We start from the raw sequence: 21,475 nt of genomic DNA on the forward strand, positions 1-21,475 counted from the left end.
ACAGTCACAGCTGATTGGACAAGAGGAACACAGCCAGCCAATCAGATCCTCTCCTAGGACCTGAGACTCTGGAGCTGGAATCACCAGTCTGATTCCTCTGATTGCAAGAAGTGAGATGGAGTAGGGCAGCAAACTTCCATCATGTGTGTATCCGTACACAGAGAGGAGTATGATTTTAGTCCATAGTGCTAAACACATAGTACAAAATATTAAACCAGTGAATGAAGAATCAGGGTTATGCCATGATTTAACTCATTTCTGGCATGTAGCAGGCACCCAAATATGTGTTGAATATCTGTGACCCCAAAGAAGGTGCATTAGTTTGCTACTGCTGCATAACAAATTGCCCCAGACTTAGCAGCTTAAAATAATCATGTGTTATCTTGCATGGTTTCTGTGGGTCAGAAATTCAGGAGAGGCTTTGCTGGGTGGTTCTGAGTCAAGGTCTCCTGTTGCTAGTCAGATGGCATCTGGGGTTGGGGATGCCTGGAAGCTCCCTCCCTCACGTGTGTGGCACATGGGAAAAGTCCAGCACCCAGGGCTGAAACAGTGGGGACTGTGTGGGCCTCCTTTCTCTCTCCCTCCGTGGGTCTCTCTTCCTGGTCTCCAGTATGACTCCCTGAGAGTAGCATGGAGCTTCCCAACTGAGGCAATGAGAGAGCATGCAGGCCGTATCCCCTTTTACAACTGAGCCCTGGAAGTCCTGCAGCACGGTTTCTGCCCCTCCTGAGGGTTGAAAGGGTTACAAAGGTCCACCCAGCCTCCAGGGGAGGGGCCCTAGGCCCCACCTCTTGATGGAGCAAGATCATGGTCACATTTCAGGAAGAGCTGTCTGGAGGTGAGGTAGTGAGCTTTGGCGATCACGCTCGACCGGGAGAAGAGATCCAAGCACTGAATGTTAACTGCCAAAGCGTGGAAGCCTCCTGCATGCTGGGTATAGTCCTGAGAACTTTACACATATTGACACGTCTAATTCACACAGCCACCTAGGATGTGGATGCTACAAATATGCCCATTTCATGGATGAGGAAATCAAGGCCAGAGAGATTGAGCCATTTTCTTCAGGCCATACAGCCTACAAGTGGCAGAGCTGACATTCAAACCCAGGCCCCACCTGGCTGGGTGGCCCCTGTGGGCTGAACCAGAGCTTTTCTTCCTACCCAGGTGGTCCCCATCCTGGGCTAGAGTGGCCTGGGTCTTTCCTCTACCAGCTCCCTGAAAGGCTTGTCAGCTTCATTGCTTTGCCAGCAGGGCTTGTTTTGGGTCTGGCATTCAGTCATTGTAGGATGACCTAAACTGTGAACCTAGAGGTTGGCCTAGAAGACTTCATGTTCTCCAGTTTGCTTTTCTTGCAGAGTTCCTCACCCCATATTCGGTCTTACATCATTGTGCAGCTGTACCTTAATGACCGAGGGAAGCTGGTGCTTCTCACTTGCTCTGTCGCTGAGCCCTGGTTCTAACCAATGTCTTCTCACCTGGACAGCTGCAGTTGCTCCTCGCCGTGTCCCTGTGTCCACCTTGCTGGACTCAGCCCTTAATTAGAAAATCTGTAGTTTTAGAGAGCACTTACTGAGGTTTCATCATTGTGACATATACACGCAGGATAGTTCTCAGTCTTTGTTTGCGTGCCCCCAGATGCAGACCCTGACTCAAGGATTTGGGGGCAAATCATTTATTTGGGAGATGGTTCCAGGAAGTGGAGAAGTGAGACAGGGAAGGAACCCATACAAGGTGTATTTCCAAGCAGGCTATCCCTGAGGGTGACCACTAAGGGCAACCCCCAAGGATGACTGCAGTTCTGTTCCTTTGAGACCTCCAGGAGAGGCTATAGAACGCTCTAAGCATTGCCCCACGTGGGACCGACGAAGCTGAGTGTTTGCACACCAACCTCACCCTCACAGAATGAGGGCTGCTTCCAGCGTCCTTAGCCATCCGCTCATGTCCACCACTCGCGTCTGAGTAGCTCCACATTTAGGCAGAGACCCAGGAAGCTATCCGCATGGAGGGAAACTTCCTGCCAGTAACCCTCAGATTACTTACCAAGGAGATTGGGGTGAGCTACCATGAGTGTTTGCTACACTCACATGTGTGTGTAAACACAGAAGCACATATGTACAGTTGAATAGATCTCAAAAGTGGGCCCATGGGGTCCAAACTATTTTCATAAACTTATCAAAGAAGAATGTCTTCAATTTTCTGGAGAGGCTATTGAAATATTCCTTCTTTTTCCAGCCACTTTCCTACGTGAGGCCGGATTTTCTTCATGTGCTTTGACCAGAGCAGCTCATCACAGCAGACTGGATGGGGAGCAGCTGTGAGAATCCAGCTGGCCCCTATGAAGTCAGACATTAAAGAGATTGGCAAAAAATAAAAGAATGTTACTCTTTTCACTAAGTTTTTTTTTGTTTTGGAAAATACAATTTGTTTTCATCAAAAAAATATGTTATGGGTTTATTGTTATTTTTAATGACTTAATACATAAATGTTTTTTAAAAAGCCTTTAAAGTTTTAATTTCTAGTATGGTAAATACTGATAGATATAACCCACATCAACAAAAGCCCTTAGGAGCCCTTGGTAATTTTTAGGAGTGTACGGCCCATGGAGCAGAGCTGGGGTCTGGATTCTAGACCTCTAACTTATAATGAGGAGAGGATTATGGGTAAACTCCAGGACCTGCAGTCAAACTGCCCAAGTGGAATCTGGCTGTGTGAATCTGGCTGCACCTCTCTGAACTTCAGTCTTCTGACCTATAACAAGGAAGGATAATGATGATACTTGGCTCATAGGGAGCTTACGAGGATTAAATGTAGGTAAAATGCTTAGCACAATGCTGGGACCACAGCCAATGAAAATAGATGGGACTTGCCATCATCACCGTAATCACCATCACCTTTATTATCACCACCATCATCATCACCATTTTAACCACACTCCAAAAAGTGATTCGAGTTGCAATAGGTTCTGAGTTTGGACCACAGCCATGTCTGACCTTCCCTAACTTCCCTAGAGCCCATCCCATCCATGGGTCCTGCTCCTGCCAGTTTGCCACCTCAATACATGCATGGCGTGAATGAATGGCTGCTCAACTGCTCTATCCTGGTGCCGTTTGCCCATAACAGCAACCACCCAGGGGTGTGGAGCACCTTACAGTTTTTAAAGCAATTTTACAAAACAATAATAGTGAGCCTCTTTTGAGGTGTGCTGTGCGCAGGCCCTGTTCCCTGTGATTGGAATGCCTTATCTGTCTCACCCTCAAAGTGAACCTACAAGTGGTAACCCATTTGTGGATGAAGAAACGGAGACTTGCAGGGGCACAGAGCTTGTGCACCAAGGAGCCGGTTCTGCATCGCCTCCTCTGGACCTCAGTCAGCTCCTTTTCGTTCCCCAAGAGGACAGACAGGAGCCAGAGACTAAAGGTGGAATTCAGGCTTTTGGGGATTCCCCCAGGCCCTGCAGAGAGCCTGTCACCTACAGCCGCGAGGGAACTTTTTATGATCTTGGCTTATAATGCAAACTCCCTGGCCAAATCTGGAGGCGGCTTTCACCTTCAATGAGGGCATTTGGGTCTCAGCCAGGATCAATGTGCACTTGGCTCACTGTCCACCAGATAACTTTGGAATCCATTACAGAAGGGACAAAGTGAGAGGGTGGATAAGCTGCTGCTGCCCACAGACTGACACTGGAAGTCTCTCCTCCCCAAGGCTCGGTTTTCTCCTCTGTGTCAGGGGACCTAAAAGGAACCTGCTCCTAGTACGACTGCTGTGAGAGTCCTGGAAAGCTAGCTAAACCTCTAACTCCCAGGTGCTCATGACGGACGCCATCACCACACACTTGGTTTCAGAGAGTATCAGGGTGGGAGAGGATGCACTGTCTTGATTTATATGTGAGCGTGTAGAGCAGCGCTGTCCAACATACATGGAGTGGGAGCCACAAGTGTAATTTTAAATTTTCTAATAGCTACATTAAAAAAAAAAAGAATCGGGACGTTTTAAAATATTTTTTTATTTTACTCATTATATTCAAAATGTTATTTCAACAAGTAATCAATATAAACTTTATTAATGAGCTATTTCACTTTTTCTCACCTCCGTCATCATCACCATAATCATCACTAAGTACTAACACTGAGCATACCAGTGTGTTTTACACTTACAGCAAATCTCAATTTGGAGCGTGCTGCAAATGTTCATGGAAATACTTGATCTTTATTTAGATTTCATGAAATTCACAGTTGGAAAAGTGGACTCACGCGCCCAATCTGTTCTAAATAGACTTAAAAGTTTTCCAATAACTGCAGAGTATTTAAATTAAAAATAAATGCAGTTTCCAGCGGCCCTGGTCGGCCCCGCAGGGGCAGAGCAGGTAGGTCTACGCGCCCCCAGCCCGCGGAGACTGCGAGCGCATGGGACAACCGAGGTCCCTTCCACCCGCGAGCGCCCACGACCAGGCGGCCCCCCTCACGGGAAAAACGGTGCGAGGGCCCTGAAGCCCCAGGAAGGCGTCCTCGGCGACTCCAAGGAAGCCACAGCCCCAGCCGGCAAGTCAACGCCCACCCGCGAGAGCAGGCCAGCGGCGCGGCGTCGCGCTGCCAATCACGCAGCGGAGCATGGGGCGGGACTTAGCGCCCAGAGGGGCGGGGCGGTCCACGAGGGGACAGGACCGGGATTGACCGTCAAAGCGTCGCTTGTCCAGGCGCTGCGAAGAATGCCCAAGTGGTGCAGCGGGGATTAGCGCCCGGAAGGGGCGGGCATGGGCGGGGAGTGGGGGGGAAGGTCGCAGGGGGCTGAGGAAGGCCGGAAGGTTCCACCGGCTCCCGAGTTCCGACCCCATAGACAGACCGATCGCAGGCCCAGCCGGCGGCGGCAGCGGGGTTCACCAGGGTCACCCTGAGTCACTGCAGCCCGAGTGTCCCTCCAGGCTCGGGTAGCCTGCAGGCGCTTCCTGTCCTGACACTTGCTGCGTTTTGGGCACACTAGGTGCGCACAGGAGTGGCCCCTCCGTTGGAAGGCATCCTCCATGGTTATAACAACCCACGGGAGAATGCCTGGGTTCTTATACTGCAAGAACAGCCTGAGAAACAATGCACAGGCCAAGCTTGAAACCGAGGGCCTTGTCCTGGAGGAAGGCCAGCGTCCACCAAGCCAAGTACAGGGTCCTTCCCTCCATCCATAGTGAAGGTGGGCATCTGTCCTTCTAACGGCACCTGACTGTCGCCGTGGCCCATGGACTTCTCTTGAGGGGCCTATCAATGTCCCTCATTTAACAACGACTTTGAAGGCCCTGCCGCCAGCCACTCCCACTCGAGCGTGGGTTAGATGTGTCCCATCACAGGAGCTCATGGCCTGGCAGAGTGGAGGTTTGTTCCGTGATCAGGATCGCAGACTCTGGAAGGAGACCATAGTCCATCCAGCAGTGTTCACTGAGCTCCTGCCATGTGGCAGGGCCCAGTGTGTCTTAGTACAGGAGGAGGAAGGCCAGACGTGGAAGCTTTGGGGGGTTTAAGGTAGGGACAGCATAACCGCACAGCTGGAGAAGAATTGTCACCAGGCTGCAAAGGAGTTTGAACTTCCTCTTAAGGCTCTTGGGGAGAGAACGTGGGCTGATCTCTAGAAGGAATGCTTTGCATGCCGGCTATTACTAAGCTGTTAAGCACTGTGCTGGGAGATTTCTGAGATGAGTTGTGGAACCGCTGTGCTCACTGAGCGTCCGGAGCATCCAGGTGCTGGGTACACCTAGAGGGAAGGAGGAAGGAGATGATCTTTGTAGATAACACCATTGAGCTCTGCCCCTGGTCTAGGCCTCTCATTGTAAAGGCCTATTCAAATAACAGTTGATCCTGTATTTGGGGGAGGCCTGGGTTGTTTTCTGTCTGTAGCAGGACCAGGACATTCCTTATAGACCTCATCCGGACAGTTAGGTCCCACAGCCAAGATGCTGAGGTTGTAAGGGGGCCACTCAGCTTGCAAGCATTTGTTACTCTGTTACATAGATTACTCCGAGTCTCCCCATGACTCTGCCACAATTGAAGACCAAAGCTCAGTGCCAAGGCTAGTAAATTAGGTTGGGAGACTCAGAGGAACCAGAGGGCCTCCTGGTGAGTGACCGGGTGCAATCCTGTCTGCGTGGTAAGTGTGTCTGTGGGGAGCAAAGCCCCTGTGTGGGACTGAGGCCAGCGGCTCCCAGCTGTGGGGGTCTGTCCCATCCTCAGACCAACTGCTGTTAGGATTGCCCTGGAAATCACACACGTGTGTGTTCTTGGTAGGGGACCCTTTCCAGCAGAGAGCAGAGCCCCAGGCGAGTCCTGGTGTAGGATTTCCCTAAGGCAGCACATCAGGGGTTAGGGGAGCGAGGCAGGCTGAGAGAGCCAGTGGAAGACTTGTCTCAGCCTGCAGCTGATGGCTTAGTCTCACATGACCCTCCCCCAAAAAGTCCAGGGGAGAAAGGAAAAGAGTTTATCCACTAGTTCCCATAGATCAAAGGTCAGCTTCACTCCCCTTCTGCATTGTGCACGTGTGGGCACAGTCAGGGTCTTAGGTCACAGAGCTCTGGGCAGAAGTGGGGCAGGAGGGTGTTCGGGAGGGACACCATCAGGGTCAGAGGCCTGTGTGACTTTGTTGTCTGTTGCCACATTGAGCCAGTTGCTTAGCAGCCATCATCAGTCATCAGCCCCCTGCAATGGCATCTGATAAAGGCACTGACCTCGCATCCATTCTGGACAGCTGGGTGGCCCTTCCATTTGCTGTGCTCGCCCTGGAGGTGCAGTGTCCCCTGAGGCAGAGCCCCAGGAAGCCCCAAGCTGGTGGCTACATACCCCAAGAGTTCAGGGCTGTCACAGAGAGGTAACCATGTGGGTGTCAGGAGGGCTGGCAGAGGAGGGACTTCTGAGGTATTCCAGAAGAACCAGGAGTTTGTCGGTGGGGACGAGGTGGGGGAGTATGACATTCCCAGTGGAGTGTGACCGAGTGGGGCACCTGGGGGGTTCCAGCCACCCTGTGTGGTTGGTGCAGGTACACAGGTGATGGAGCAACTCAGTGAGTGGCAACAGCAATGGAGCAGGGTGCCAAACCCCTGTGGGTGATCCAGGCTGTCAAAAACCCTGAGGAGAGGAATGAGGTGGTCAGGCTCCCGGGGCCGGCCCTCTCCGGCGTGCTGCTCAGGGCCTGCTGTCTCCCTCCTCTGTCCCAGCCAGAGCCCCTGGGCAGGAGAGGTGACTGTTCCACCTGCTCTTCCTCAGCCTGCGCTCTGCTTCTGAGAGCCAGGCCTCCGCCCAAGGTCCACTTGCCGTCCACTTGTGGCTGGCAAGGGGGTGCTTTCCTCCCTTCCCTGAGCCTTGGGGAGCAAGCAGATAACTGACATCAGCTGGACCATCACTAGGGGCCAGTGGTCAACACTTCACCGCTGGTGTTAGAACCAGTAGGACTGAAGGGCCAGTACAGGCAACCGGCAGGAACCTGAAAAGTGCTTGGGCTGGCGGGAGCGGGGCTTCATCAGTTAAAATCTCCGTTGGGGAGCTTCCTGCACATGAGGAAAGCACAGGATATGCCCCTTCCTCCACCTTCAGCTGACTCAGCCCATCCAAACCCAGGAGTGCGGGCAGAGAGAAGGCCAGGCGTAAGGGACGTTCCTCTTCCAGCTCTGACCAGGCCCCTGGGAGCGCCAGCCATCGTGGTGGGCCCAGATTCTAGGGTGCATGAGTCACTCAGCAAGGCCAGAGGAGGCCATTAAGCATCCAGCAAGGATTGGCGAATGGGCAGGTCTTTAACTTCTCCCCTTCCCCTTTCCCGCCACGATGCCTGCCTTGTCCTGATTTGGAAAGCATGGTCGCTGAGGCCCTGCCCTCCCACCAGCCCCCACCCGCTGCTCTGCCTGGTAGGGAGAGGAGCTGCCTGTGACATCCTGGGTTTTCCATGGTGGTTTCCACCAGGGTGTTGCTGGGGGCAGTGAGATCTCAGAGTTTCCCACCAGAATGAAAAAGAGCAGTTAGAAGTTGGGCGGACCTCTCAGCTGTTGAGAAATACTCTTCTCCCCACTCCCACCCCCCAGCATCTAGCTCAGCATGGTGGGGTGGACCCTGGGAGGAATGCATCCTTTGCACAGAGCAGCCCCAGTTTTTGCAGCTGCGGCAGGTGCTGTAAGGGCTTTCCTGCCTCAGTATGAGTGAGTATGTGTTCTCTCTCTCTCTCTCTCTCTCTCTCTCTCTCTCTCTGGCTGTAGACTGTCGTTGAGCCAGGCACTTCCCTTCGCTGAGCTCAGCTTCTTCCTGTGTCATAAACCCTTCAGTCTTGCTGGTTTTCTGTAAAACCACTGGTGCATCATTCACCCTGGTCCCCAAACCCTAATGGATGAATAGGGTGATGGCCTGTCTCACTCTCAAGTCTTTTCACATCATGTTCTGGGCCCTGGCCTTGGAGACCAGTACAGTCCAACACACCCTGAGGCTAGCCCAGCAGGAGGGACTCCCTACTCTTGCCAGACAAGGAATTTCTCCGTGGTTCCACTCCAGGGTTAACCTGTTGCCTATCTGCTTCAATTCCCCTGCTTTGTGCAAGTTTTGATGGTAGACATTTTCTTCAGCACCCCCCGCCCCAGCCAGGAAAAAAAAAGCAAAACTGTTTAGATGGTGGAAACGATCCCAGCTCAGAGAGGGAGCCTGTGGTCCTCCAGCACTGAGAGCCATGCTTCAGGCCGCTCTGTCAGCTGACCTAGCCTCTCCTCTGCCACCCTCTCTTTGCCCCTTCCCCACTACTGCTGCGAAGTCATCCTTCTGTGCCCTCCCTGGCAGAGCTCGAGAGGCCCCAGATGCTGATGTGGGCCAGGCTATGGAGGGCTGGGCAGAGCCCTGTCTTAGCCATGTGTGTCCCCTCTCTGAAGCCCCTCACTCTTACTGGCCCCGCTAGCCTGTCAGCCACAGGGGACACTGGACACTGCAGGTTCATTGCCACAGATCCAGGCAGTGCTTGCTGCTCAGGTCTGGACTTTCAGCTCCCCACTCGATTTTGGCCCTGTCCCTCCCATCGTCCTGTCCAGCTAGACTTCATATTTATTGCTGAGAAGTGGGTAGGGCCACCGCTGACAAACTTCTACAAGTTGGGTTCCTGTGGAAGACGCCGGTTACTCATCAGGCCACCTGACCGCAGTTCCCTCAGCAAGTATGGGCTTGATTCCTGCTCTCCGTGTGTAAAGGGCTCCCAGCACAGGCACCTGTTGGCACATTTCTGCATAGTGGGTTCCAACTTCTAACCTTCCAACTCAGCCAGGCCCATGGGACCAGCAGATGGGTTCCAGACCCAACTTGGAGCCATGGGCTGGAGGCAGGCACCACTGGTGACTCTGCTCCTGTCACATCCTGAGCAGACAGAGCCAAATGCTGGGCCTGTGGGCAGCAAGGAAGCAGGGTCACCAGGCTGATTCCAGGTGGGCAGATGGGTAGGAGAGGACAGTTGCTCAAGGCCAGCTCTATGTTCAGGATGGACGGGTTCCTTAGGAGAATCCTGGGATCCACTTACTGATGGACGGGAGCTGGATGTGGACTAATTCCTCATTGGATCGATCCTGTTCTTTGTTTCCAGGAGCGGGGGCGGGGGAAACTCAATGGGAATGTACTCGAGAAAATAAAAAATGTATCTCCCCATAAATCTCATCAAGTCTCTGTCCAGGAGTCAGGAAAACAATATTCAGAAGAAACAGAAAACATGGTTGCCTGGGGGAGGCTCAGGGTGGAAGGAAGACACAGCATGGGCTGCTCAAAACCATCTTAACCAGGGGTGTATTTCCTAAGTTAGTTGTTTATGGTGGTAAAAATCCAGAAGATAAAATTTATCATTTAAACCATTTTAAGGATACAATTCTGTGGCATTAAGTACCTTCACATTGTTGCATAACCACCAACACTATTTTCTGATCTTTCTCATTATCTCAAATAGAAACTCTGTCCCCATTAAGTAATAACTCCCCAGGCCCTCCTCTCCTCAGCCCCTGGGGACCTCTCATTTCCTTTCAGTTTCTATGAATTTGCTTATTCTAGATATTTTCTATAAGTAGAATCATACAACATTTGTCCATGCGTGACTGGCTTCTTTCAATGAGCGTCATGTTTTTCAGGTTCATGCATGTTGTAGTGTGTGTCGGAGCTTCACTCCTTTTCATGGCTGAATCATATTCCATTGCATGGCTGGACCACCTTTTGTGTATCCATTCATCTGAATGGACATTGCGTTGTTTCCTCTTAAAATTGATTTTGCAGTGTAGACAAGTAATGACTATATTGTCCTTGAGGACAAAGTTAAACTGAGTGATAACCTTCCCTCTGATGACACTCTTGCCCTGGCCCTTCTTTGTTCCCTAGGGAACCAGAGCACTCTTGCTCTCCAAGACTAAGTTACTATTTTAATCAACAGCAACAGTGTAGGAGGGCCCCAACCTGTCTGTTCTGCCCGTCCCACAGAAATGGCTTTGGTCTTGGAGTCAGGAAAGCTGACCTCAAGCCCTGGCTTATCCTTTGGCAAATGACTTACCCCCTGTTGCCCCCATGTCCTCATCTGCAAAAGATCAGAACGTGAGTCACTGACCAGCCCGGGCTTCAGGACAGGCCGTGCTGCCTGCTGCCCCCTACCCAGCAAGTTGGCAGGTCGAGAAGCTCTTGTCAGAGAATCTATCCCTGCCGTGATCATTTTAAATTTATTTTGTGAATAGGTGATACATGTATATACCAAAAAATCAACGGCACTAACGAGTATTTCAGTGACCATTATGTGGTCCTCCGACCAGGATAACTGGGGCCCCAGCCCTGGGTCCTATGTGCCCTCGCAGAGATACAGTGTCCAGCAGGCATGGGCATTACCCTGCTGCTTTGTCCCAGTTTTAATATTATATCTTCAAGATCAATAGTCCCAGTTTTAATACTGTATCTTAGAGATTGTTCCATATGGATACACAGAGTTATGTGATTCTTTGTAACCCACTGGCAGTACTCCACTGCAGGATACACTGTAATTTATTGGCTGCCTGCTGTGGGTGGACAGTTGTTTTTTTTTTTTTTAGTCCGTTGCTAATCACAGTCCTTGGACACATGTTCTGTTACTTTGTGAGCATACTTGCAAGGAAGTTCTGAGACTCCCCCTTTCTCTGGAGCAATTGTAGTGGAGTCAGGTGGGAGGGTGGTAAGCTCTGCGAGCCAGGTCCCCAAAGCTGGTGTGGTGGGTCTGGAAGCTGTGGAACTGCCTGTCTGGGGCCTCCTTCATCATCATCCCTGCATCCTCCTACTACCCCCACAGACCTTGCTTTTGGGAAAGGGTCTAAAACCTTGTAGAAGGACTCAGCTTAAAGGATTCATTTTTAAACTTTTTTGTTTTTGCATTTAAACTTTTTATGCAAACAAGATTGTCTTATATCCCTTCAAGACCCTGTGCTGGTGGATATCAGTGTCTTGAGAGTGGAGCCCCCCAGCTACCCCCATGATTGCCCCAAGGGCAATCCAGGCAGAGGAGGGGGCGAGGGTAGCCCTACTCTATTCTGCCATCCCAACTCCTGGCATTCTGGCAAGCCTTTCTCTCTTTGCCTGCCCTCCTCTCCCCAGTCAGCAGCCTAAGAATGATAATGGGGGATAACCAAGGGGACAGATGGTGACTCCCTCAGCAGGTGCGTGTTACTTGACATCTACTTTGACATAGTCTCTTTTTTTTTTTTTTTAGAGGTTTTTTTTTGTTTGTGTTTTTATTGGGGAAGGGAACAGGACTTTTATTGGGGAACCGTGTATACTTCCAGGACTTTTTTCCAAGTTAAGTTGTTGTCTTTTCAGTCTTAGTTGTGGAGGGTGCCGTTCAGCTTCAAGTTGTTGTCCTTTCAGTCTTAGTTGTGGAGAGCGCAGCTCAGCTCCAGGTCCAGTTTTCATTGCTTGTTGCAGGGGGCGCAGCCCACCGTCCCTTGCAGGAGTCAAACTGGCAACCTTGTGGTTGAGAAGACACTCTCCAACCAACTGATCCATCTGGGAGCTTAGCTGCAGCTCAGCTCAAGGTGCCATGTTCAATCTTAGTTGCAGGGGGCGCTGCCCACCATCCTTGCGATAGTCAAGGAATTGATCTGGCAACCTTGTGGTTGAGAGCCCACTGGCCCATGTGGGAATCGAACCGGCAACCTTCGGAGTTAGGAGCATGGAGCTCCAACCGCCTGAGCCACCGGGCCAGCCCCCGACACAGTCTCCTCTTAAATCTTCACAACTCCACGGCTTGGGGCCACTATCCCATCGCATAGATGCTCTCAAGGTGCAGAGGGGGTTGGCCTACTGGGACCATAATGCCAGCAGCCAGTGGAGCTGACATGGGCTGTCCTCTGGTTATCTCCATTGATGTTGATGCTACTTGGAGACCCTTGCCCCAACCCCTGCCAAGGGGCGACTCAAGGCAGCCAGATTCGGGCCTTTCCTTGAGAATGGCTCCAGCCATCTCTGCCAGAGGCTGGAACAGGCGCATTTGTAGGTGGGTCCTAGAACTCCCAATCAGCTGGACTCCAAGTCACCAGCTTCCTTCAGACTCTGACCTTGAGGAGAAACCCCAATGCTACAAGTCTCAGAGGGTCTAGAAAAAGTCCAGGGGCAGACATGACTCCAGCTGGGAATTGAGAAAGGAAAGAGCAGGAGGAGCGGCATGGAGAAAGCCAGCCAGCATTTCAACGCCAGACTTCATGAAAGTTCCCCTTTGTGGCTTTTGAGGAGTCGGACCGTCTGGTCCTGTGTTCTGGTTTGCATCAGTCAGCGAGCGTGGAGTGGGTCAATGCTGGCTGCAGGCTCTCTGGTTCCCACCACACCCACCATCCTCGCTCATTCCCTCATGCAGCCAAGTTGGGAGCCTGGACAGTGTCCAGCCATATCCCCTGGGCTCAATCTCTGACACTCTGGGGCCCTTCCCGTTTCTCCTTGCCAAGCCACCCGGCAAAGGCCAAACTGAGGTGACGTGGGTGAAGTGCGCAGCACCCTGGACTCAGACCCTAGCCTGTCCACCCTAAAGGACAATAGGCCTCGGCGAGTGCTCTGGCTGTTATCACTTACTGCCTTATGGCAAAGTGATTAGTGCAAAGCTGGTGGTGATGATAGGTGTGGCTGGAAGCGGCCCCCACTCAACCCCAGCCTGACTGGGTGCTGGTCCTCTGGGCTGGGGCCCCCGAGCCGACCCACCGTCCCCAGGGGGCGCTACGTCCTTACGTCTGCGGCACCAAAGCGAAAGTCGCTCTAGCCACGCGGGGCGCAGTTGCGCGTGGGGTGCTGATCCTTTCTTTAGCATTCTAGCCGGGCCCACCAGGGAGAAGCGCCCCCAGCCCGTCCCTACGCTCACACTGAGCGGCAGCACCAAGGCTATAGGGGATGGGGGGTCTTCTTGGGGCGCACGCCAGGTGGGGGTCTCGGATCTCGGCTTGCCAGCCCCAGCCCTGAGGGCTGGCGGGGTGCGCTGGTGCGTGGGGCAGCGGGGGTGCCGGGCGCGCCGGGCCGTCGAGGCAGCGCGGAGGCGGGCACGCCGCAGAGGGCGGGCGGGGGCCGAGCTTATAAAGGCCCGCGGGCGGCGAGGGAGGGAGGGAGCCGCCAAACCGCCGTCCGGCCCTGCTCGGCCTCCGCGAGTTTCCCAGAACCGCGCGCTGAGCTTGCTGCCCGGCAGGGCTGTCCCCGGAGCGGGCGCGGGTCCCGGACCCAGGAGGAGGAGCGCGCGGAGGCGCTCGGGTCCCGGCAGAGCAGCCGGGAGTCCTGGCCGCCGCGCGCGGCACGTGCGGCCACCCGCCCTGTGAGCCATGGCGCGCCAACCCCGGACGCCCCGCGCCGCCCCTTAGTGCCGCGGCTGCCCAGCGACCCTGGGCGGACCCCGCGGGCCCTCTGGGCATGGAGCCGCACGTGCTCGGCGCGGTGCTCTACTGGTTGCTGCTGCCTTTCTCTCTTTTGGCCGGTAAGTGGGGCGGGCGAGGTGAGCTCCAAGTTGGGACACGGCTGTGTCCCGCTCCCCAGTTCCCGGCCCCGCCGCGAGCGAGGCCGGCTGGGGCGGGGGCCGTGAGCTGGCGGGCGCGGAGATTTCCCAGGACGCGCGGCCCTCGCCGCCCGCATTCCAGAAGCATGAGAGCGCCAGGGAGGCCGGGGTGGCGCGGGCGGTCTCGGCAGGGTCCCCGTCCGAGCGCCGGGCTGGGAGGGCAGCGGCGGACTGGCAGAGAGGTGGCAACCGGGCGCCCACTGTGCTGGCCGGCGAGCGCCCCGGGAGAGCGCGGCGGGTTTCTCCGTCCGGACGCCGGAGGGCGGGGGCCGGGGGGAGCACTGCAAGGGGATTGTTTGCCCCCGTGGACGGGCCGGAGAGCGGGTGAGGGGGGCACGAATCTCTTTCTCTCTTTCGTGTTAAAAAAAAAAAGCGCAAACTTGCATCATGACTTCCTGACCAGTGTGGGAGAAGGCGGGCTTCCTGCCTGGAGCTGTTTAATCTGGAGCCTTTGGAGCAGAACTAACGTCTGTACCCTGGGCGCGGCGCCCCCGCTCTTCCCTGCCCGTCCCCACGTTCAGCCCGACTGGGGCAGGCCCATCCTTTGGAAAAAGTAGTTCTGGTTCCTCCCTGCCCTTCCTTGTGCTCTGGCTTATTCCGTTCCATCTCTAGTGCTGCGGAAAGGAGCTGGGCAACTGGGCCCTGAGTTGGGGGAGGGAACACCCCCCCCCCCGCCCCCCAGGAGGCTCTAGCAGCGGTGTCAGAGCTGAGGGTCCCCAGCTCTGGCATGAGTGTTGCCCCTTCCGGAAAGCACATCCTGTGGCTCTCGGTGCTTGTTAGGCCTCCCCCTTTGCACCCTCCCTACCTCCACTGTGCCCAGGGCAGCTCATTCCACCCATCACACTGCCCTCAGCTCCCTCCATGTGAGATGGTCTCTACTGGGTGTGAGGGGGGGAAGTAGTCTGATTCAGTTAATTGACAGAAACACGGAACGGTTTGCATTGGGTGCAAAAGTCTGTCTCTTGGGTGGAACTCTGTCAGACCATGGTGGGTGGGAGTGTTTTATTCTAAAAGCCTTTTCAGAGCCTGGTAACTCATCCAGGTAGGCCTCTGCCAACTTCTGTTATAGGTCGGCACAGGCTCCCAGTGGGCCGGGAATGTGGGGGATCCACAGCAGCCTGCACTTTGGCTCCCAGACAGACTGTGTTTTGATTTGTAGCAGAGAAAGGTGGTGAAACTTGGGAAAATTTTCAAGACAGGAATCAATGAAAACATTGAGGTCGGAGAGGAGGATTTGAGTTGTCCCTTGTGTAGACAGGACAGGCTGGGATGAACATGGGAGAGCACACGGTCAGCTGTCTGTGCACAGTGCCTCTGGAGAGCCAGATGGCACGGACAAGCAGAACAGACCCAACAAGAGGGAGCTTGAAGCTGGTGGCAGGGATGGGGGGAGGACAGGTAAGCTTCTCAAAGGTGCAGGTTCACCTGTCCTGCGCACAGCAGCCTCCTCAGCCTGGCCTGTTGAGATAGGAAATGAATCCGTTAGGCCTGCGGAGGTGGGGGGTCCTTCCTGAAGGACACCCCCCCACACATGGTGGACTCTCCTTGCACAGGGTCAACAAACTTTTTCTGTAATGGGCCAGAGAGTAAATATTTTCACATCGTGAAATCTTTGGATATTTTTCCAACCATTAAAAAATGTAAAAACCACTCCTAGCTTTGGGCTGTGCCAAAACAAGTGGTGGGTCCAGGTTTGGCCCGAGGACTGGAGTTTGTTGATTGAGAATTAGGCAGGGGTCCTGGGTTCATTTCTGGGTCTCTGTTGTTCCCCACGTGGTGATGGGGGAGAGTTCTCTTGTCCCTGGATGTGGAGGTGGTGCTAGCTCAGGGGTTTTCTCCTGGGCCATATTCGAGTCACCTGGGGAGCTTGATGACTAATTCCCTGTACTTGTTGCTCAGTTTTTCTATAAACCTGAAACTGCCCCCAAAATAAAGTCTATTAATAATTAGAAAGCCCTGATGCCCAGGCCACACCCCACACTGATTCTGTGCCTGGCTGTGGGGCTTGGGCTTCAGTATTTTTTCCTAAGCTTTTGGGGAGGGTGGTGTCGAGCCAGCCTGGCGGGTGATACCTGAGACTCTTCTTGTCCAGGGCGTGGGCAGCTCCCATCCCTAGGGACCCGCTAGCTGTCCTGCGGATTTCAAGGCCGTGCTGGCTGGCTGGAGGTAGAATGTTCACTCTACTGTCTCGGGAGCCCTCCTCTCTTTCAAGCGCTGGCTGGAAATAGCTATTTCTACAGTGTTTTGGAAGAGAGAGGTAGGTGCTGGGTAAGGCCTTCGTAAGATATTAGTCACATTGTGTCCTGTGCTGGCTCAGGCAGGGGCTGTGGGGAGGGTTTGAGTCATCCTGGGGTGCCCCATCGCTCCCATGCCACTCCCCGTGTGGTGCAGAATTACTCCCCGAAAAGCCCCGCCTGGCCTCTTCATCTTGACAGACTCCCAGACTCCCCCTGTAAAGGGGGGCGAAGAGGCTGCTCACCTGTTGTCCCTGGAGCCCTAGGGAGTCAGGACCCAAAGCTGGAAGCTTCTAGAGAGATTTCAGGGCAAGACATTTTGTGATTCCCATAGAACAGGCCACACCTCCTGACTCTTGACCTTCCAGGGACAGCCAGAAACAAACGTAGTCAAAAGGGAAGTGGTTAGAAGGCAGTAACTGTATCACTGACTATAGGAAACAGGTAATGGGGCAAAATGGCTTCTTTTGCTGTAGGATGAGGCCTCTGGCCTCACAGGCACACCCACTACACACTGGCGCGTCACCTGCATCAGACTGATTGTCACTGAGAAGTGTTACCATTTAGAATGGGGACACTTCCTCCTTTTCATAGTGTTGTCACCATCACTGTCTCCACACCCCTGTGAGGCAGGCAGGACGTGGTCTGCTCTTTTGGTAATGACAAAACAGAGGCCTGGGCCTCAGGGCCTTACAGCAGTCCAGGTCTGAGAATTTAGCATTTGTCCAGTTGCCCCTTGGGGATGAGACTGTGCTCGGCTCTCAGAGCAGCACAGAGCCTGGGTCTGTCCCGTCCAGAGGCTATGCTCTGTGGTGCCACTAGGAAGGAACGCACCCAGACGGGGTGGCCTTGGAGCTGGAGGTAGGTCCTGCTTTCCTCTGTGACCTTGGGGATGAGCCGCTGCCTTGTGCCGGCCCCCAGGAAGACTGAATGAGTCAGCAGGACTGATGGGTGGGTGTGCATGTGTGTGTTTTGGGGGCGGGGCCAGGGTCTGTCCAGGAGCTGAGGATGGGTCACCTGTGGTCATCTGTAGGCCATCATCGTGCTGGAAGCCAGGGCATAGAGAGCCTGGGGCCCAGCCAGGAAGGGTCCTACAAAGGAAATGTCGTCTCTGGAGGCAGGAGGAGTGCCCAGTCTCAGATCCTGGCCCCACGAGCTGCTTCCTGGGCGGTGTCTCCCCTGTTCTGACAGGGCACTGAATTTGCTTTCAGTGCTCAAAGTTGGAGAGGAAGGACGGCAGCCCTTCTTGACTCCCTCTACTCTGAGGGCAGGCTCAGGGTATTGCTTTCTGTGGCTGGGGGGGAGGTGGGGCCAGCCCACCGGAGGGATTATGGATCTTTCCGATCTTGCTACCACAATCTTCAGGGTCCAGGGTAGCCTCTGGGCCTCAGAAATCCCCTTTGCCTTAGGATTCAACAAATTGTTGGGCTTCTCTTTGTTGTCTATTTTAGAAATATATAGACTTTTTAAAAAATAAATTTTATTGGGGAATATAGGGGAACAGTGTGTTTGTCCAGAGCCCATCAGTTCCAAGTCGTTGTCCTTCAATCTAGTTGTGGAGGGCGCAGCTCAGCTCCAAGTCCAGTTGCTGTTTTCAGTCTTTAGTTGCAGGGGGCGTAGCCCACCATCCCATGCGGGAATTGAACCGGCAACCTTGCTGTTGAGAGCTGGCGCTCTAACCAACTGAGCCATCCAGCCGCCCCTCTAGAAGCTCAGGGGCAGCTCGTGTAGTTGCGGATGGGAATCGAACTGGCAACCCCGTTGACCAGAGCCTGCGCTCCAACCAACTGAGCCATCGGGCCGCCCCATATATAGACTTTTTAAATGTAGATTTTCCCCTTCTGGTTGCCAGTGCAATTTGGTCCTTCCTGGTAGTAAGAACCAGGTGTTCCAGAAGCAGTTGGTAAGGCAGCACATGTCTGCCAGGCAGTGGACCCTCGTGGAGTTCTTGTCTCAAGCTTTTCCTCAAGGGGAGCATGTGGCTGGCGGCCCTGTCCCCAGCTCCCTGTCCTGTCCCCCTCAGCCTGAGTCTCCTGGAGAGATGGTGAGGTGGGGCCGGATCACCTGCTCTACACCTGAGCTTCGTTCCACTCTTGACGTTTGAATTCTTCTGAGTGTAGCCTGTTTTCTGGATGAGGAAATTGAGGGTTGGGGAAGTTAATTCACTCATCCAAGATCACAAAGGTAGGAAGTGAGGAAGCTCCGGATGAGATCTTTTCCTTTTGGGGGCAGGTGAGTCCCACACCTTGCAGGATGTCACCTTTGAGAGACCCTGGGGTGGAAGGTCGTGGGGAGGACAGAGAGGGAAAGGAAGCAGAGAGGGGAGGGGAGGGGACAGGACAGATGGGGGAGTCTCCTCTGACTTTGCTGGAGGGGTTTGTTGGCCACAGCAGCCTCTGTCCTGCTTTGAACTTGCCAGGCCCTTACCGCTCTCTCCTGGACTCAGTTTCCTCGCCTGTAAACAAGACAGTAAAATCTCAATGGCCACTCCCAGGCCTCTGATCTCTTGGTCTCCAAGTCTCTGGACGGGAGCCCCCATACTCCTGGTAGGCCAGGAACCCCAGAGCACTTTTCCACATGTGCCAGCACGCTGGGCCCACATGCTGGTATTCAGCAGCCAGGTTGGGTCTCCAGGGTGCAGAATGGAAGGAGCCACCCGCCCCCGGGGTCAGTGCACACAGACAGTCCCAGGAAGGGGGAGGTGAGGTGTCCAGGGCTGGCCAAGAGACCGTGGGTGTGTGCAGCCCGGCCCTCGGCCAGCATGCACTATGCCCACCCACACAGATTCCTGTGAGCTCACACAGGACCTTTCCCTGAGTCTTTCCTAGATTTATTCAAGCGTTCTATCATCCAGATCTCAAGGGACAGAGCTCTGGGCAGGAGCCAGGGGCTTAAGTTCTGGTTCAGGGCCAATGGTGGTGGCCGTGGGAGGGGCTGGGGCTCATCCTTCTCCGTTTCTAACCAGGCCGTGGTTTTCTTGGCTGTAACAGGAGGTCTGGGGTCTCCCAGCTCCTGGCGCTTTGATTCTGTAGGTGCCTTTCCTGTGTTTATTCACACAGTGGTGTGCTTATCACAGATAGGCAAGAAACGCAGTGCAACAAATAAGCCACACGAGACGGAGTACCCAAAACTACCCCCCCATTTCCCCGAAAATAAGCCCTAGCCGGACCATCAGCTCTACTGCGTCTTTTGGAGCAAAGATTAATATAAGACCCGGTCTTATTTTAATATAAAATATATTTAAATAATATATATAAGACCAAGTCTTATATTAATCTTTGCTCCAAAAGACGCAGTACAGCTGATGGTCCAGCTAGGGCTTATTTTCGGGGAAACACAGTACCATACAGAACAAGGTCCAGGCTGGACACGGGGCTGGACAGGCTGGGGAAAGGTGAGCACCAGGCAAGGCCAGTCTGCTGGAGGGAGAGAAATTGGCAGCCAGGCAGGAGGGCAGCTCAGCTCCAGGGCCCCAGACCAGGGCAGTGCCCCAAGGTTGGGCCCTCTGTCTCTGGAAGGAGCCAAGCGAGTGGCCTGGTGGATGGGGGTGCTGTGGGGGTGCATTTCTTTCTAGGTTCCAATCCCCTGGTGGTGGCCAGGTGGAGGTGGGGCAGGAGAAGGGCTGGGCAAGCGGAGTAGACCCTCGGGACCTGAGACTTGGTTCCCTTCCAAGTTTTCATTTTTTAAATGTAGTTTTAATTACGTAAGTAATGTATGAAGACTTTTAATAAAATAGTGAAATGTTAAATCAGGTGAGATGAAGTTTTTGTTTTAACCCTGTAGGTCTGTCTGCCCCTCACCCACGCTCAGCAGGAGACCTGGCCAGTGCACTGTGGGCCTCCTAGGACGCTGTTTGTTGTTCAGGCCTGTCTGCTCCTTTGTCAAAGCATAAACATCTCTGCCTTGTGTCCTTCCTGCATCCCCATGACCCGGCGGCCTCCCCTCTGTCCTTCCCAGGCAGGCATTCACAGTTACTGCTCCCCCATCTCATGGGAGCTGAGGTTGCCCCCAGGCCTTGGGAATCACAGTGTGTTTTCTCGGGGGTCCACATGGGGCCCGGAGCTTCCTGTTCTGTAGATGAGCAGCTGCAGTATGAGACTGGGCAGCGTGGTCGGCCCTAGGGCAGGCCACCCATCAGGGGGAGGTGACAGCTGGCTTGGGAGCACAGTGGGGCAGCATCCAGGCCCAGACCAGCGCCCGGGTGACGCCAGGGCACGCTCAGGCTGACGTGTGTGTCCTCCCACTTCCCTGTAGCCGTCTGGGGGCCTTTGCTCCGTGGGGTGGGTCCATTTTTCTGGTGTGTTTTAATAACATAATTATAGGGAGTATTTTTAGGTTCCCTCTAACGGGCCGGGTGTTTACCAGCCTTCTATCTACACACTGTTTTCTCCATAAGTATATATAGCCGAGGCCACTTCTCCTTCCTTGGGTTCAGGCTAAAGAAGGACCGCGGCCTCCTCCTGTGGTTTCTTTTGCCAGTGAATGGGTGGCTGAGATGGGCCCAAGCACCAAGGGCTCCTGCAGAGTAGGGGGTGCTCAATGGCCATGCGTCCATCCCAGGTCCGTGAGCTGCCAGGTGGGGAGGAGCTGGCCCACGCAGAGAGCAGGGAGCAGTGCCCAGGTGTGCCAGCTAGGCCTGTCCCTCCTCCCGCTCTCCTCGCCTCCCCTGCCCTCCCCGTGGATCCTCAGGGGGAAAAAAGAATAAAACTGCCACATAAATAGATTCCTCAGGCCTGCGGGAACAGCCAAAGGCCTGTGATTGTGGCCAGGACTGGAAGACAGCAGGAGAGGGCTAGGTGTGGGCTCCCCAGGCAGGAGGCCCCCTGAGGAGCCCCAGAGGCCTCAGGCCTGGGTCTCAGTGTTTCTCACTTCCTGGAACTCCCAGGGCCTGTGACCTGTTGGCTGGGACCCCCATCAGACCCCAGCTCCTCCAAGGTGCCTCGCTCCCGTTCTGCCTCTGTGCACACGTTGCTGTGATCTCCTTCCCGCCCTTCTCCCTCTCTTCTCTCACCACCCTCTCCCATTCACTTGATTTCTGTTTATAGTTAAAACACCACTGAAACAACACATCATTTTAACAACCTGAAAGGAGTTTTTAAAAGGGAAACAAAGTCATCCATCCATCCACTATTCCTAACTGTTTCATCTTTCCTTTTCCTTTCCCAATAGCCAGGAACACAAAGGACCACCACGACCCAACTCCTATCTGGAGCTCCCGAGCGCCAGGCTTTGTGCTG

General features: G+C 54.1%; 1 protein-coding gene across 2 annotated transcripts in view; it reads left to right on the forward strand.

Annotated features, from left to right (window-relative positions):
* Positions 1–13,715: 13,715 nt before the first annotated feature.
* PIEZO1 (piezo type mechanosensitive ion channel component 1 (Er blood group)) overlaps positions 13,716–21,475 on the forward strand; it is a 65,265-nt gene continuing 57,505 nt past the window's right edge. For both annotated transcript variants that reach the window (XR_016022018.1, XM_074314451.2), the window contains exon 1: positions 13,716–13,926. Coding sequence is in view for 1 of the 2 variants with exons in the window: in XM_074314451.2 (XP_074170552.2) it covers positions 13,863–13,926 (64 nt within the window). In the remaining variant the exon portion in view is untranslated. The remainder of the gene's footprint in view (positions 13,927–21,475) is intronic.

This window comes from Rhinolophus sinicus, chromosome 8 (assembly GCF_057876585.1).
Source record: "Rhinolophus sinicus isolate RSI-liver-muscle chromosome 8, RSI-T2T, whole genome shotgun sequence".
Taxonomy (NCBI): Eukaryota; Metazoa; Chordata; class Mammalia; order Chiroptera; family Rhinolophidae; genus Rhinolophus; species Rhinolophus sinicus.